The sequence below is a fragment of the Erythrolamprus reginae genome, chromosome Z, assembly GCF_031021105.1.
Source record: "Erythrolamprus reginae isolate rEryReg1 chromosome Z, rEryReg1.hap1, whole genome shotgun sequence".
Classification (NCBI taxonomy): Eukaryota; Metazoa; Chordata; class Lepidosauria; order Squamata; family Dipsadidae; genus Erythrolamprus; species Erythrolamprus reginae.
Window position 1 is genome coordinate 147,072,491 of NC_091963.1, and position 14,760 is coordinate 147,087,250.

Below are 14,760 nucleotides of genomic sequence, written 5' to 3' on the forward strand. Positions count from 1 at the left end.
GTGTTAAAATTTAAGATGTTTTATAGGTAGCAATTACCATGGCAAGATTAGCAAAGATGTTTTTAAAACATTTCCACCAAATGCTGGAAATGCAATCTGATACCAGGCACATATTGTCACATGAGGTGGGCTTGTGTGAAAGCAAAGAAAGAATTACTGGCTAAAAATGCAAATATGGTTAGAAAAAAATGTTAAAGCTACATCCTGTAAGCCAGAAATATTCACGTTAGGGATAGTACCAGAAAAATATAATAAAAGGAATTTGTGTTTAATATTGCAGCAAGAATTGTGTTTGCACAGTATTGGAAAAATTGAAAAAACTCCAAGGGAGTAAGATATAATTAAAAAAAAGAGAAGAAGATAGCGCAGAAGTGGATAGTGACCTTAAGGATGGTTAAAGCCAAGCCAAAAAAAATATTTATTTACACCTTGCAAAAGCTTTGTTCTTCTAGATTCCAGTTACCCCCCCTTTTTTTAAACACCTTGGATGCCAACCCCGCCTGGCCAGCTTCAACTGCAGCTCCCGAGACCCTTGATCAAGCCAGCAGCTTCAGGCACTTGACGAAAAATATCCCGAAGGGTCTCGGTTTCTTGCATCAGTTGTTCCACCCGGGTGCGCAGCCGCTCGTTCTCCCCCAGGAGTTCCACCATGCGCTGCTGCGTCTCCATCACCCGGCGCTTGGCCTTGTCGCGGCTCTTGCGCACTGCAATGTTGTTGCGTTCGCGGCGCAGCCGGTATTCCAGGCTGTCCTTATTCACCGATTTCTTTCCCTTGGGTGTGCCGCAAGAAGGAGACGGGCTGCAGGTCGGACCCTGAGAGCAGGGAGAATAAGAGATTAGAGAAGCGTGGGTTGAACCCTGACCAAAGGTAGGAAGAACAAGAAGCATGGGATGGAAACTCGTCAAGGAAAGAAGCAACCGAGAACAAATTTTCCCGAGAGTTTGAACGATTAGCCTGTGGAACAGAAGTGGGTTTCAGCAGGTTCTGACCAGTGAAAGACTGCCATCTTCGGCGCTATCTCCCTCCCTCTCTCTCATTCTCTCCTTCCCTCTCTTTTCCCCTCCGTCCCTCTCTCTTTCTCTCTCTCTCCCTCCCTCATTCCCTCCTCCCTTCCCTTTCTTTCTCTCTCCCCTTCCTCTTTCTCTCTCTCCCTCTTCCTTTCTCCCTTCTCTTGCCTCTCTCTGTCTCTATTTCTCTTTCACCCCCCTTCATACACACATCAAAGACCCCCTTTTAAAAGCATTCAAAACTCATAACTACAGTTTCTCATCAGTTTGATGTTCAAACCACACAAAAACTGTAGCACGCTTCCTAAAAATAGGAATCTGCAAGTGACCGGATCAGCCTAGAAACCGGATTCAATAAAGTAAATAATAAAATAGATTTTTTGGGGGGTGGGGAGGGAGTTGAAAGTCACAGCAAGATATATTTAAGCTCCCTCTGAAATGCAGGAAATATGCAGTCAAGGGTGACTTTGTCCAGATTTCTGACATGAACGATAAATTAATTAATGAAAAATAAAATAAAAAGTAATAATAAAAATATAAAGAATAAAACAAACATTGAAAAAAGACAAATTCAGCTGGGTCTTTTTCTTCTGTTTTTTTCTTGCTCACTAACCTGTTACAGCCCCTGTTCCCCATCCAATTTAATTTTGGTCCCCAGACCCCCCAGCAGATTGCCCCCTCCTTCCCCAAGACTTAATTTAAAGGAAAAAAAGCTTATGATAAGGAAAGCTTGGCTTCTTCCAGAAATTTTGGAGACGAGAAGTTGAAATGCCAAACGCTCTTTGTGAAAAGCAGAAGTTTCAAGAATACAAAACCATTTCTTTCTTTTTCCTTTTTTTCTTTTATAAACTCAGCTGGAAAAAAAGTTAAAGAGTGATTTTATTTTATTTTTTAATGGATGGATTTCAGATTCGATCTGAACCGGAGGTGGGTTTCAGCGGGTTCTGACCAGGGGATGAAATGCTCCCGGTTTGCTCATGCCTGTCAGTCGTAGGAAAGCCAATCGTGAAGGGAACATGAGGCTCCGCCCACCCACCCAGACACTCCCATTTGGGTTTTTTTACGGTCTGCACATGTGCAGAAGGGTAAAAACCCCTAAATGGTGGCATTTAAGCAGGTGGGTAGGTGGAGCCTCGCGCTCCCTTTGTGACCAGCTCTCCAATGACTGAAAGGCACACGTGAACCAGGAGCATTTCAACCCTGGTTCTGACCAGTTCTGGAGAAATGGTAGCTGAAATATTGAATACTTCAGAGAAATGGTAAATACCACCTCTGACTGGCCCCGCCCCCATCTATTATCTGCCTCCCTAGATCCAGCTGATGGGGAAGAAATGGGGATTTTACAGTATCCTTCCCTTGCCACGCCCACCAAGCCACACCCACCAAGTAACAGCACGCCCACCAAGCCACGCCTACAGAACTAGTAGTAAAAAAAAATTGAACCCCGCCACTGTCTTTGGCCCAAACTTGCAAGACCAATTCCATGCAAAAGAGGTTTGAATTGTGCAGTTTCAAACTATGGTTGTGTAGTCAGTAAAGCCATGGGGAAATTAATTTCAGTATTATTTATTATTAGAGTTGGAAGGGACCTTGTAGGTCATCTAGTCCAACCCCCTGCTGGTGCAGGAGACACTATACCACCCCAGATAAATAGCAGCCCAATCTCCTCTTGAAAGTCTCTAGTTTTGGAGCGTTCACAACCTCTGCAGGCAAACCGTTCCACTGGTTGATCGTTCTCACCGTTAGAAAGTTCTTCCTTATTTCCAGGTTGCATCTCTCCTTGGTCAGCTTCCATCCGTTGCTCCTTGTCTGGCTTTCTGGTGCTTTGGAAAACAGCCTGACCCCTTCCTCTCTGCGGCAGCCCCTCAAATATTTGAAGACTGCTATCATGTCTCCTCTGGTCCTTCTCTTCACTAGACTATCCATGCCCAGTTTCTGCAGCCTCTCTTCATATGTTTTAGTCTCCAGTCCCTTTATCATTCTGGTTGCTCTTTTCTGCACTTTCTCCAGAGTTTCAATGTCTTTTTTTTTAGTGTGGTGACCAAAACTGGATGCAGTACTCTAAGGCTTTATAGAGTGGTACCTCCTTAGTCTTTGATTGTACGCCTCTGTTGATGCAATTTAGGATTGTATTGGGTTTTTTGTCCACTGCTGCATATTGGTGCCTCATACCCTGTTTCCCCGAAAATAAGACGTACCCCGAAAGTAAGGCATGTTAGAGGTTTTGCAGAATTTGCTAATATAAGGCACCCCCCGAAAATAAGGCGTAGTCAAGTTTACATACGGCACGGTGGAAAAACATACGGTACCATTCAAAGCTGTTCATAGCGGTACTGTAATAATGTGGCGTCCCCTGCTGGCCCCTTCCATCCCTTTGTATCGTCCAGTACGGCAGACACAGTCTGCTGCTGTCTCACCGCCATTACAGTCTCCGCTACAGTGTGTAGACTGTCGTTCCTCTGGTGGCCGGAAGCTGCAATAGCGGGAGTATACTGTTGTACCATATAAGTGCCGTCGTTTGTGTGTGGGGGTGCCATAGTGACAGGTACTGTACCGTAATCACTTACTTTGGGGGTGTCAGCTTTTCTGTCTGTGAATTTGTCTTATTTGAGAAATATAAGGCACCCCCCGAAAATAAGACGTAGCACAACTTTTGGAGCAAAAATTAATATAAGACAGTGTCTTATTTTCGGGGAAACACGGTATTTAGTTGGTTGTCCACCAAGACTCAAGATGTCTCTCATATTCACTGCTTTTGAATGTGGTTTCACCCAGTTTGTATGTAGGTCTTACCCCCACATACCTTCCTCCAACTTTAGGAGAAGTGCTAAGAGGGTGGAAAGGACATGGAAAGAGCCGGGGTGGCGCAGCAGGTAGAGTGCTGTACTGCAAGCCACTGAAGCTGACTTTAGATCTGTAGGTCAGCGGTTCAAATCTCATCACTGGCCCAAGGTTGACTCAGCCTTCCATCCTTCTGAGGTGGGTAAAATGAATACCTGGATTGTGGGAGCAATAGGCTGGCTCTGTTAAAAAGTGCTATTGCTAACATGTAAGCCATCCTGAGTCTACAGAGAAGGGCGGCATTAAAAAAAATCAATCAATCAATCAAATAAACAAATAAATAAATTTAAAAAAACAGAGAACATACAACCAAGAATACTATGGATTAGAAGAGACCTTTTTGTCTTCTAATCCAACCCCCTATTCGAGGCAGGAAATCTTATGCCATTTTGGTCAAATAGTTGTCTGCTCTATTTTTCAAAACTTCCAGAGATAAAATGAGAGATGGAAAGAGTACAGATGTAAAAATAAAATAAAATAAATAAGAGTCTGTTGAAAATTCATTTCCTAAACGGCAACTCAACTTAGATGGGGAGAAAGAAAACTTGGTTGCAGAAATTAGAAAGTTTGGGGAAAAGAAGGACTACGGGTTGACACGATAGCAGTCTTCTAACATTTGAGGGGCTCTCCCAAAGAAGAGGTGGTCAACGTATCCTCCAAAACACTAGAAGACAGGACAAGAAGCATCAGATGAAGACTAACCAAGGGGAGAAGCAACCTAGAATGAAGGGGGGGGAAATTCCTGATGATTAGAGCAATTAACCAATGGAACAACTTGCCTCCAGAAGTTGTGGGTGCTCCAACACTAGAGGTTTTGAAGAAGAGATTGAACAACCATTTGTCTGAAATGGTAGAGGCTTTGACTAGAAGACCTCCAAGGTCCCTTCTTCTGTTATTTCCAATTATTCCAAGACTTTGTTAAATTACTATCAGAGAGAGTAGGCATTTTCTTCCTCCGACAGTTGCCGAAATTATATTTATCTCAAGCCAACATGAAAAATCCCCCCGGTCTGAACGTCACAATTTCAACTATGTGGGATTAGACTTTTTAATTCCTACAGGAATGGTCGAGTTTCCTTCCATTGTCCTGGATTTTAGCGTTTCCCCACTCGGCCGTTTGGCTCATGTTTTGCAGGCCTGCAAAATGTCTGATAAATATTTTCATAATATTTCTTTAGATCTTCAGCAAAAGGGGGTTTGAATGTTTTTCCTCAACTGGCCCTCGCAAGCTCTCTCTCTCTCTCCCCTTGAAGTGTCACCTAGTTTTGCAGCCCGCGGCTTCCCCTCTTCCATCTGTCTAAAATCACATCCGAAACGGCATCCTTTTGCTGTGTTTGATCTACACAAGCACTGCTTCTAGACCGCACCACAAAATATTTGACTGTGGCCCCGGTTTATTTATCTGAGCCACCCTTCCGTCTCCTGGCGCTCATTCCCAGGTTCCCAAAATGGAAAATTGTAACAACAGCTGAGGCAATAATTAATCCAGGGGGGGGGGGGGGGAAAGGTGGTTCGAAAATCCTATATATTTTTAAAAATGAATAAAAATTTATTACATAAAAATGTAATAATTTATTGATCCCTGAACGCTATCGCTCTGCTAAACAAATAATTCCCTCAACACTGTCAAACTATTTACCTAAGTCTGCACTACTATTACGACTAGTTTTTTCCTTGTCATTCCTATCACCCATTTCCTCCCACTTATGATTGCATGACTGCAACTTGTTGCTTGTATCCTTAAGATTTTTTATTAATATTGATGGTTTCCTCATAGCTTATTTGACCCCTATAATCATTGTGTTGTACCTCACGATTCTTGACAAATGTATCTTTTCTTTTATGTACACTGAGAGCATCTGCACTAAAGACAAATTCCTTGTGTGTCCAATCACACTTGGCCAATAAAGAATTCTATTCTATTCTATTCTATTCTAATTGACTAACGTTTCCCTGCCTAAAGGACCGGTTCTACCTTTACAGACTTCAAAATGCCTGCAGAAACAGCTACATTTTGATAGCTATACAAGAAGGGTTCTTCAGGTTGAGGTGCACTGTTGGGGACCCTAATTCTAATCCTCCACGTTTCTCCTATTTCTGCAATTATATGCAACCCATTTCATCTACAACGTGGCCCTCAAAAGAAACAGGGGGGGGGAATCCCTCTTTTCGTGGTTTTATAGGAGAAGAATGGCTCAAGTTGTGTTCTTAAGAAGTTCTTGAGAAGTTCTTGAGAATTCCATCTATCACCCATCATGGGCCTCTTCACCTACCGTGATAAGCCATGATTGGGGTTGTTATGAGCTATTAGACGCCACTGTCATGCTATCTACGGTGATCAAGACAAGCTGGTGGTGTCAAGGTCCACCATGAACAAGCCATCTTTATCTGAGCCTTGACAAGATTTGCTTCTCAGAGCACTTCTTTGCCTGATCTTGTGGCCTTAGCAACACGTACACACCACAGTTTTCTTAAAATGCCCACTTAGCACCTCCATTTTTCTTAGGCAGGTCTTTGTGCTACGTTGTTCTGCTTATCTTTTTGGCTTGGCCGACCTATCTTTAAAAACCAAAACAGCCATGAGGGTTTTACCCTCGGTGTGTGAAATGTCCTATTTTCATAGTTTCCTGGGCTCCTTTGATGAGGGGAGAAAGACTAGAGAACCCCACAGAGAGAGAGAGGAGAAGGCAAATATTTTTTTTAAAAAATAAGAATTTTACAGAGTTGGAAGTCAAAGTGCAGTTATATGAGACTAGAAGACCTGTTGTTGTTTGTTGTTATTATCATTATCATTATCATTATCCCATCCCATTCCACTCCACTCCACTCCACTCCACTCCATTCCATTCTATTCTATTCCATTCCATTCCATTCTATTCTCCTAAAATGGGGCCATTACATAATCTGGATTGTTAGGGGAAAGGAATTAAAAACAGGGACTCTGGAAAAAAGAAAACAGATCAGGATTCAAAACTCCTTGAAATGTTATCTTTCTATTAAACATTTGCCTCCACTACCAAACAGCTATAACCTCTAAATTAATTCTTTAATCCAGTGCTTCTCAACCTTAAAACACTTTAAGACGAGAAGACTTCAATTCCCAAGATTCTGGGAGTTGAGGTCCACCAATCTTAAAGTTACCAGCACTGATAAACACAACTTTCTCACCTCCGTTCTTCTATCTTCTTGTGGATAATCATCAATGATAGAGCATCGACAGCTTAGGATAGTGACGGCGAACCTTTTCTGCCCCCTGTGCCCAAAGCAGGACGTGTGTGTGCCAGAACACCAGAAATTCAAAGACCAGCGCGGGCATGCCTACTTTGGGGGGTGGGTTTTTGGCCATTTTTGGGTCATTTCTTGGGTCATTTTCAGGCTGATTTCTGGCACTCTGTCGGCCGCAAAGACCCGCTGTGCATCGTGCCGGAAACCAGAAGAATAGCTTTGTGTGCCACCTCGTGCCACCTCTGGCAGGGGTGCCATAGGTTCACCAGGATGGGCTCAGGAGTAGGTTGTCTTTCAGTCCTCCCCCATGAAATCAATTGTGCTGTGGAAAACCCACAGGGATCACAACACATGTCCTCTCCTCTCTCATCCCATCCTGTCTGCACAATTCAGGGAACGGCAGCTATTTTCTTCTGCTCTCCCACAGATCTACTTGCCCAGGGGCAGATTCCTCTTACCTGCTGCTACCGGTGCGCTGTGCATGCAGCATGAGGGTTCTCGTGTGTGTGCATACTATGCGCATAGGCATGTTCCCAGCGTGATTTTGCTTCTGTGCCTGTGCAACGCCCTGAAATCTTGCGAGGGGACATGTGTGCCTGAGAGATTTTGTTGAATTTTTTGCTTTCACGCATGCGCAGAAGAAAAAAATTGCTGAAATCTCACGAGTACGAGTGTTCCCTTGTGAGGTTTTGCTTCTGCGCAAGCAAAAAAAGACCAAAAATTCAAGAAAAAAAAGATGGTGGCACCCAAAGGGCTGACATTGGAGCGATTGTGTGCACTTTGTGCAATGTGATGGCCACTATTGGTGCGGATTCGCCTACCACATCGGTAGCAACCTACTACTGAACCTGCCCTTGAGCGATGGGTTTGTCAATGAGTCAAACTAGAAGCAAAACAGGTCACTTTCCAAGTATTTTGCAAGAGCAGAGGAGAGCGAGAAGGACGATTAGGAGACTGGAGGCTAAAACATATGAAGAACAGTTGCAGGAAGTGGGCCTGGCTAGTTTAATGAAAAGAAGGACCAGGGGAGACATGATGGCAGTCTTCCAATATCTCAGGGGCTGCAACAAAGAAGAGGGAGTCAGGCTATGCTCCAAAGCACCTGAAGCAATGGGTGGAAACTAAACAAGGAGAAAAGCAACTTAAAACTAAGGAGATTTTTCTGACAATCAATTAGAGGAACAGCTTGCGTCCAGAAGTTGTGGTTGCTCCAAACCGGAGACCTTTAAGAAGATATTGGATAACCATCTTTCTGTACTGTAGGGCTTCCTGCCTAAGCTGGGGGTTGGACTAGAAGACCTCCAAGGTCCCTTCCAACTCTTGTTATTCTGTTCTTTTTCTCCAGGATGAAGAGGACCATGGGCGAGTTCTAAAGGCTCTCTCTATTTGCAGTAGTAACATTTTAGGACACGGGTAGAGAATGTTGGCTCTTCTATGACATGTGGACTTCAACTCCCAGAATTCCTGAGCTAACATGATTGGCTCAGGAATTCTGGGAATTGAAGTCCACAAGTCATAGAAGAGCCAACGTTCCCTACCCCTGTTCTAGCAGGTCAACTTTAGGAACCAACCTCAATCTGAATGGAGGTGGAAGGGACCTTGGAGGTCTTGGAGTTTCCATCCGTTGCTTCTTTTTCTGCCTTCAGGTGCTTTGGAGAATAACTTGCACCCCCTCTTCTTTGTGGCAGCCCCTCAAATATTGGAAGGCTACTAATTGGGTCTCCCCAGCGAGTCCACCTGTTCTTTCTCGTTGGAGGGTAGAATGTGGGAAGGTCTCCAGGCTAGAGAAGGAAGATAACAGGAAGATCTTCTCCATCCTTACCTTGAGGACTCTCAGAGCTGGTCCGGTCCGCGGTCCTGGTTGAGTGAGGGTCACCTGGGCACAGTGGGCAGCTGGGAGGTGGACCGGGCCATATGGGTGGCGTGAGGCCCCTCGTCCAGCTTCTCCCCCTCTAGGTTCCTCCTTGACAGCCACCGACCGTGGGTCAAAGGGGGGCAGGCCTTTGCGTTCGCCTCCGAAGGAGAGGAAGGGGTACGGGTCGGCGGGGAAGAAGTTTGGGAAGGAGGCCCCCTTGGGCAGCCTTTGCTGGTTGCCTTGCAGCAACTCCGAGAGCAGCTGCTCTTCCCCGATGTAGGTCGCCAACTCCGATTCGCACAAAGGAGCCAAGTCGGTGCCGACAGATCTGGGGGGAGCCATTTCTAGAGCTTGGTAGTGCCTCTCGCCTTCAAAGTACCCTCCTTGGGACATGGTAGAAGACCCAATGCCAGTTCCTCTTTTTTCCCGACCTTCGGAAGTCTTTACGGGCACCTTCTGCTCCGCTTCCCACGTCTCCTCGGTTAGCCACCTCTTTTCGTGGATGTCGTTATTTCTCTCTCTCTCTCTTCTCCTGGATGGATCTTCTTCTGGTTTTCTTCTGGTGGGATTGCCTTGTCTTTGTTCTCGTTTCAGTAGGGCACCAATTCTCCAGATGTCCAAGTGGGTTTTTGGGGAGATTGGTGGTGGTGGGTCTTCTTCTCCCTGTCTCTGCTGAATTCCTTTCTTCCTTTAGCTCTACCTATCTCGCCTCAGTTCCCTCTTTTTTTCTCTGTTTGCCTGCCCCTTCCTTCCTCTTTCTATGCTGCACCCCAGCCCTGCTCGTAAAAAAAAAAACCCCAAACAAAACAAAAAAGGCCAATTTAGCCAGGCAGTGTCTTCTTCTCAACCTGGAGGTTCTTGGCTTCCCAACCTGTCACGCAAGGTACATCCCAAGAAGAAGTATCCTTCATTGTCATTGCTGTTCTTCTGGGGCTAATAGGCCCTGTCTGGCTTCTCACGCCCACCCACTGACCCCATTTCAGAATCCTGGTGGAGACCTTTTTGTCTCTTTTCGACAACTGTGACTTCCAGCCAAGTGGTAAACTTGCAGGTTCCCGTTTGCAAGGGAAGCTCCAGAGATGTCTCAATATTTTTTTTTTCAATCCTACCTCGGTTGAGTGTTGAGTATCGCCACACATCCAGCCCTCCAAAGCAAAAATTTGCAAGATTTATTTTATTTTATTTATTTATTTTGTCCAATATACAATGAGGGTTTTAGTGGGTATATATCTATATGATGAAGGTTATAGAGGAGATACTCATAGTAAAATATATCTAAGAAAGAATAGAAGAGAAGATAGAGGAGTAGAACATATCAATGAAAGAATAGAAGAAGAGCTATAGGAATAGAATAAAGGTATAGGAGACATAGGAGAGCAATAGGACAGGGGACGGAAGGCACTCTAGTGCACTTGTACTCGCCCCTTACTGACCTCTTAGGAATCTGGAGAGGTCAACCGTGGATAATCTAAGGGTAAATTGTTGGGGGTTTGGGGATGACACTGTGGAGTCCGGTAATGAGTTCCACGCTTCGACAACTCGATTACTGAAGTCATATTTTTTACAGTCAAGTTATATTTTATTTATAACTTGCAGGTTAATATTAAGTTTAAATCTGTTGTGTGCTCTTGTATTGTTGTGGTTGAAGCTGAAGTAGTTGCCGATGTTGCAGCATATGATCTTGTGGGCAATACTTAGATCTTGTTTAAGGCGTCTTAGTTCTAAACTTTCTAGGTCCAGGATTGAAAGTGTAGTCTCGTAGGGTATTCTGTTTCGAGTGGAGGAGTGAAGGGCTCTTCTGGTGAAGTATCTTTGGACATTTTCAAGGGTGTTAATGTCTGAGATGCGATATGAGTTCCAAACAGATGAGCTGTATTCAAGGAGGGGTCTGGCAAAAATTTTGTAAACTCTGGTAAGTAGTGAGAGATTGCCACAGCAGAAGCTATATAGGATTAGGTTTACAACTCTTGAATCGTTCTTGGCTATATTGTTGCAGTGGGCTTTGGCACTTAAATCTTTTGTTATTAGTATACCAAGGTCTTTAACCGAGTGGGGATTATCTGTGATAATTTGATTATTCAGTTCATATTTGGAGTTCAGATTCTTCTTCCCAATGTGTAGGACAGAGCATTTGCTAGTTGAGATTTGTAGTTGCCATGTGTTAGATCACTCAGAAACAGCATCAAGGTCTTTTTGGAAAGTAGTTGTGTTATCGGTGGTGTTGAAGAGTTTTTTACATCATCGGCGAAGAGGACACAGTTGCTTGTGATGTAATCGCAAAGGTCATTGATGAGGAGAATGAAGAGCGTTGGTCCCAGTACACTACCTTGGGGAACACCGCTTTTAACTGGGGCGGGGGTGGATATGGTGCTTCCTATTTTGACCACTTGTTGTCTGTTTGACAGGAATGCTGTAATCCAGCTATGGAGGGAATTTACATCTACGAAGATGTAAAGAAGGACTTTTTTGAGAAGCTGGAACTGAACAGGGCCTACCTCAAAAAAAAAAAAATGAAGTTCAACGCAGAGAAAAGTAAAATCCCACGCCTAGGTGAGAAAAACCAAAGACATACGTGTAAACTGGGTGAACCCACACTCAACAGCAGCGACTGCGAGAGAGATCTTGAGGTCTTGATGGACAACCAACTAAATATGAGCCAGCAATGTGCAGCGGCAGCTATAAAAGCCAATACAATCCTGAATTGCATCAACAGAGGGATACATTCTAAGACTAGGGAGGTACTAATACCACTCTATAAAGCCCTAGTTAGATCAGATTTAAGAGTGCTGCATTCAGTTTTGGTCACCACACTACAAAAAAGACATTGAAACTCTAGAGAAAGTGCATAAGAGAGCAACCAGGATGATTAGGGGACTGGAAATTAAACATATGAAGAGAAGTTGCAGGAACTGGGCATGAATAGTTTAGCGATGAGGAGGTTCAGGAAGGACCATGATAGCCAGGGGTGGGCAGCAGACAGGACAGAGTGGAACGCAGTTCCTCCAGCGGAAATGTATTTATTTATTTATTGGGTTTGTATGCCGACCCTCTCCGAGGACTCGGGGCGGCTCGCAACATAAATGAAGCTGTGTGCCCAGCTCCAGCTGACCATCCCACCCTCCCATTCTCCTCCTCCTGCTCAGAAAATGGCAGGGAGACCAGCACCAGGAGGAGTTGCAAGGGGCCCATTTCCTACCCCCCTTCTTTTCTGAACAACTGATCAGCACCCATTCGCCTAGCTACCCAGCCTGAGGCAGGGGACGACCCAGGAAAGAGAGCATGGGAAGCGCGAAGCAAATTGTCACCCCCAGAGAGCGAAACTGCTGATCATTCAAGCCACTCCCACCTGGTCACATGGTCGACAAACCACTCCTACCCAGTCACATGACCATCAAGCCATACCCACAAAATAAACCACACCCACGGTGTGGCAGTAAAAATTTCAGCTGCCCATTACTGATGATAGCAGTCTACAAATATTTTGAGAGGTGCCACAGGGAGGAGAGGGTCATGTTATTTTCCAAAGCACCAGAAGGCCAGACAAGGAATAGTGGGTGGAAGCTGACCAAGCAGAGATTCAAACTGGAAATAAGGAAGAACGGTCAGAGCGATCAACCTGTGGAACGGCTTTCCTGCGGAGGTTGTGAACGCTCCAACACTAGAAACCTTCAAGAAGAGGTTGGACTGCCATTTGTTTAGAGTGGCATAGGGTTTCCTGCACCACTAGGGGGTTGGACTAGATGGTCTACAAGGTCCCTTCCAACTCTAATAATAAATAAATAAAATAAAATTGTCTGCATTTGTTTTGGGGGGTTCATTCATTCATTCATTCAGTCATTTATTTATTTATTTATTCGATTTTTATGCCGCCCTTCTCCTTAGACTCAGGGCAGCTTACAACATGTTAGCAATAGCACTTTTTAATAGAGCCAGCCTATTGCCCCCACAATCCGGGTCCTTATTTTACCCACCTCGGAAGGATGGAAGACTGAGTCAACCTTGAGCCAGTGGTGAGATTTGAACTGCTGACCTGCAGATCTACTGTCAGCTTCAGTGGCCTGCAGTACAGCACTCTACCTGCTGCGCCACCCCGGCTCAATTCAAAGTCATCTCAATGGCTGACAAATTCTCATTTTTTGTCAAGGAAGTGAGAGAGGTCCTTATTTATTTATTTTTTGGAAAAGGCCTGCTGTGGTTATCTTGTCTTTCTCTTAAATTAAGAGACAAATTCCTTGTGTGTCCAATCACACTTGGCCAATAAAGAATTCCATTCTATTCTAATTCTCTTCTCTTCTCTTCTATTAATCATACTTGCTTAGCTCCACAGATTGCACAGATGTATAATGAGGCTTGGTTTTCGCATCATTTAGGAGAAACCCTCCCATCCTACCACCTCTTACAATACTAGACAACACCATATCAACACCACCAAGCTGGCAGGGGTAGCCAATACCCTAGAAGACAGGCTAAAATTACAGAAAGACCTAGACAGATTAACACAGTGGGCCCATATCAACAAAATGATGTTTAACATCGACAAGAGCAAAGTCCTTCACCTAGGCAGAAAAAACCCTGGGCACACATACAACCTGGGAGAAACCCCTCTTAGCAGTAGCGGCTGTGAAAGAGACCTCGGAGTCTTGGTGGATAATCAACTAAACATGAGCCAACAATGTGCAGCAGCAGCTAAAAAAGCCAACACAATCCTAAGCTGCATCAACAGGGGAATACACTCCAAGACCAGGGAAGTCTTAATACCACTCTACTACGCCCTGGTCCGACCACACCTGGAGTACTGTATTCAGTTCTGGTCACCACACTTCAAAAGAGACATTGACACTCTGGAGAAGGTGCAAAAAAGAGCAACCAAGATGATTAGGGGACTTGAAACCAAGATTTACGAAGAGAGACTGAGGGAACTGGGCATGGATAGCCTAGAGAAAAGGAGGCCCAGAGCGGACATGATAGCAGTCTACAAGTATACGAGGGGATGTCACAGAGAGGAGGGGATCACTTTATTCTTCAGGGCACCAGAGGGCCGGACGAGGAACAACGGCTGGAAGCTGACCAAGGAGAGATTCAACATGGAGATAAGGAGGAACTTCCTGATGGTCAGAGCAATCAACCAATGGAACAACCTACCAGCGGACATTGTGAACTCCAACACTCTGGACATTTTTAAGAGAAGATTGAACTGCCACTTGACTGGTGTGCTATAGGGTTCCTGCTTGGGCAGGGGGTTGAACTCGATGGCCTTCATGGTCCCTTTCAACTCTAACTAACTAACTAACTAACTAACTAACTAACTAACTAACTAACTAACTAACTAACTAACTATAAACAAACAAACAAACAAACAAACAGTAGAGACCTTGAAATTTCAAGGTTCTGCCATAACGCAAGATCTAAAATGGACACCTGTGCTCTCACCACAGAAATAGCATAGTTAGACTGTACTGTATTTAGACATCTCTCTTTAAGAAATTTGGGTAATGTAGCTTCACATGTGACCACATCTATGTGTTACTATTGGCTTTGAGTTAGGATGATGGGTAATTGGAGAGAACATTCCAGCAGGCCTCTTGTAGGCCTTTTGTTTTCCCTCACTAAGCCAGTCAGCATATACAGTAGAATGCTGACTGGGGAATTCTGGGAATTGAAGTCCTGATATCTTCAAGTTGCCAAGGTTGGGAAACTGTAGTAGACGCTAAAGCCTAGAGCCGGGGTCCATTCAAACTCTTTTTACCTGCGCAATGAGAATGTTTATGTTGCAGAAGAACCGTGAGTTTTATTTTTATTTATTTATTTATTTGTCAAACAAGTATAGGATT

At 44.4% G+C, this 14,760-nt stretch overlaps 1 protein-coding gene across 2 annotated transcripts; it reads right to left on the reverse strand.

Moving 5' to 3' along the window:
* Nucleotides 1-381: 381 nt before the first annotated feature.
* Nucleotides 382-14,380, reverse strand: CEBPE (CCAAT enhancer binding protein epsilon). 2 transcript variants are annotated; one of them, XM_070727069.1, is made up of 2 exons: nucleotides 8,897-9,606; nucleotides 382-813 (listed from the first exon to the last, which is right to left on the reverse strand). In XM_070727069.1, the coding sequence occupies exons 1-2, from the start codon at nucleotides 9,320-9,322 to the stop codon at nucleotides 511-513; spliced, it is 729 nt and encodes a 242-aa protein (XP_070583170.1). In that variant the 5' UTR covers nucleotides 9,323-9,606; the 3' UTR covers nucleotides 382-510. The 2 variants fall into 2 exon arrangements, 1 of the variants encoding a protein (XP_070583170.1); XR_011556791.1 differs by lacking the exon at nucleotides 8,897-9,606 and adding an exon at nucleotides 14,301-14,380 and having other exon boundaries at nucleotides 767-813.
* Between the last annotated feature and the right edge of the window lie 380 nt (nucleotides 14,381-14,760).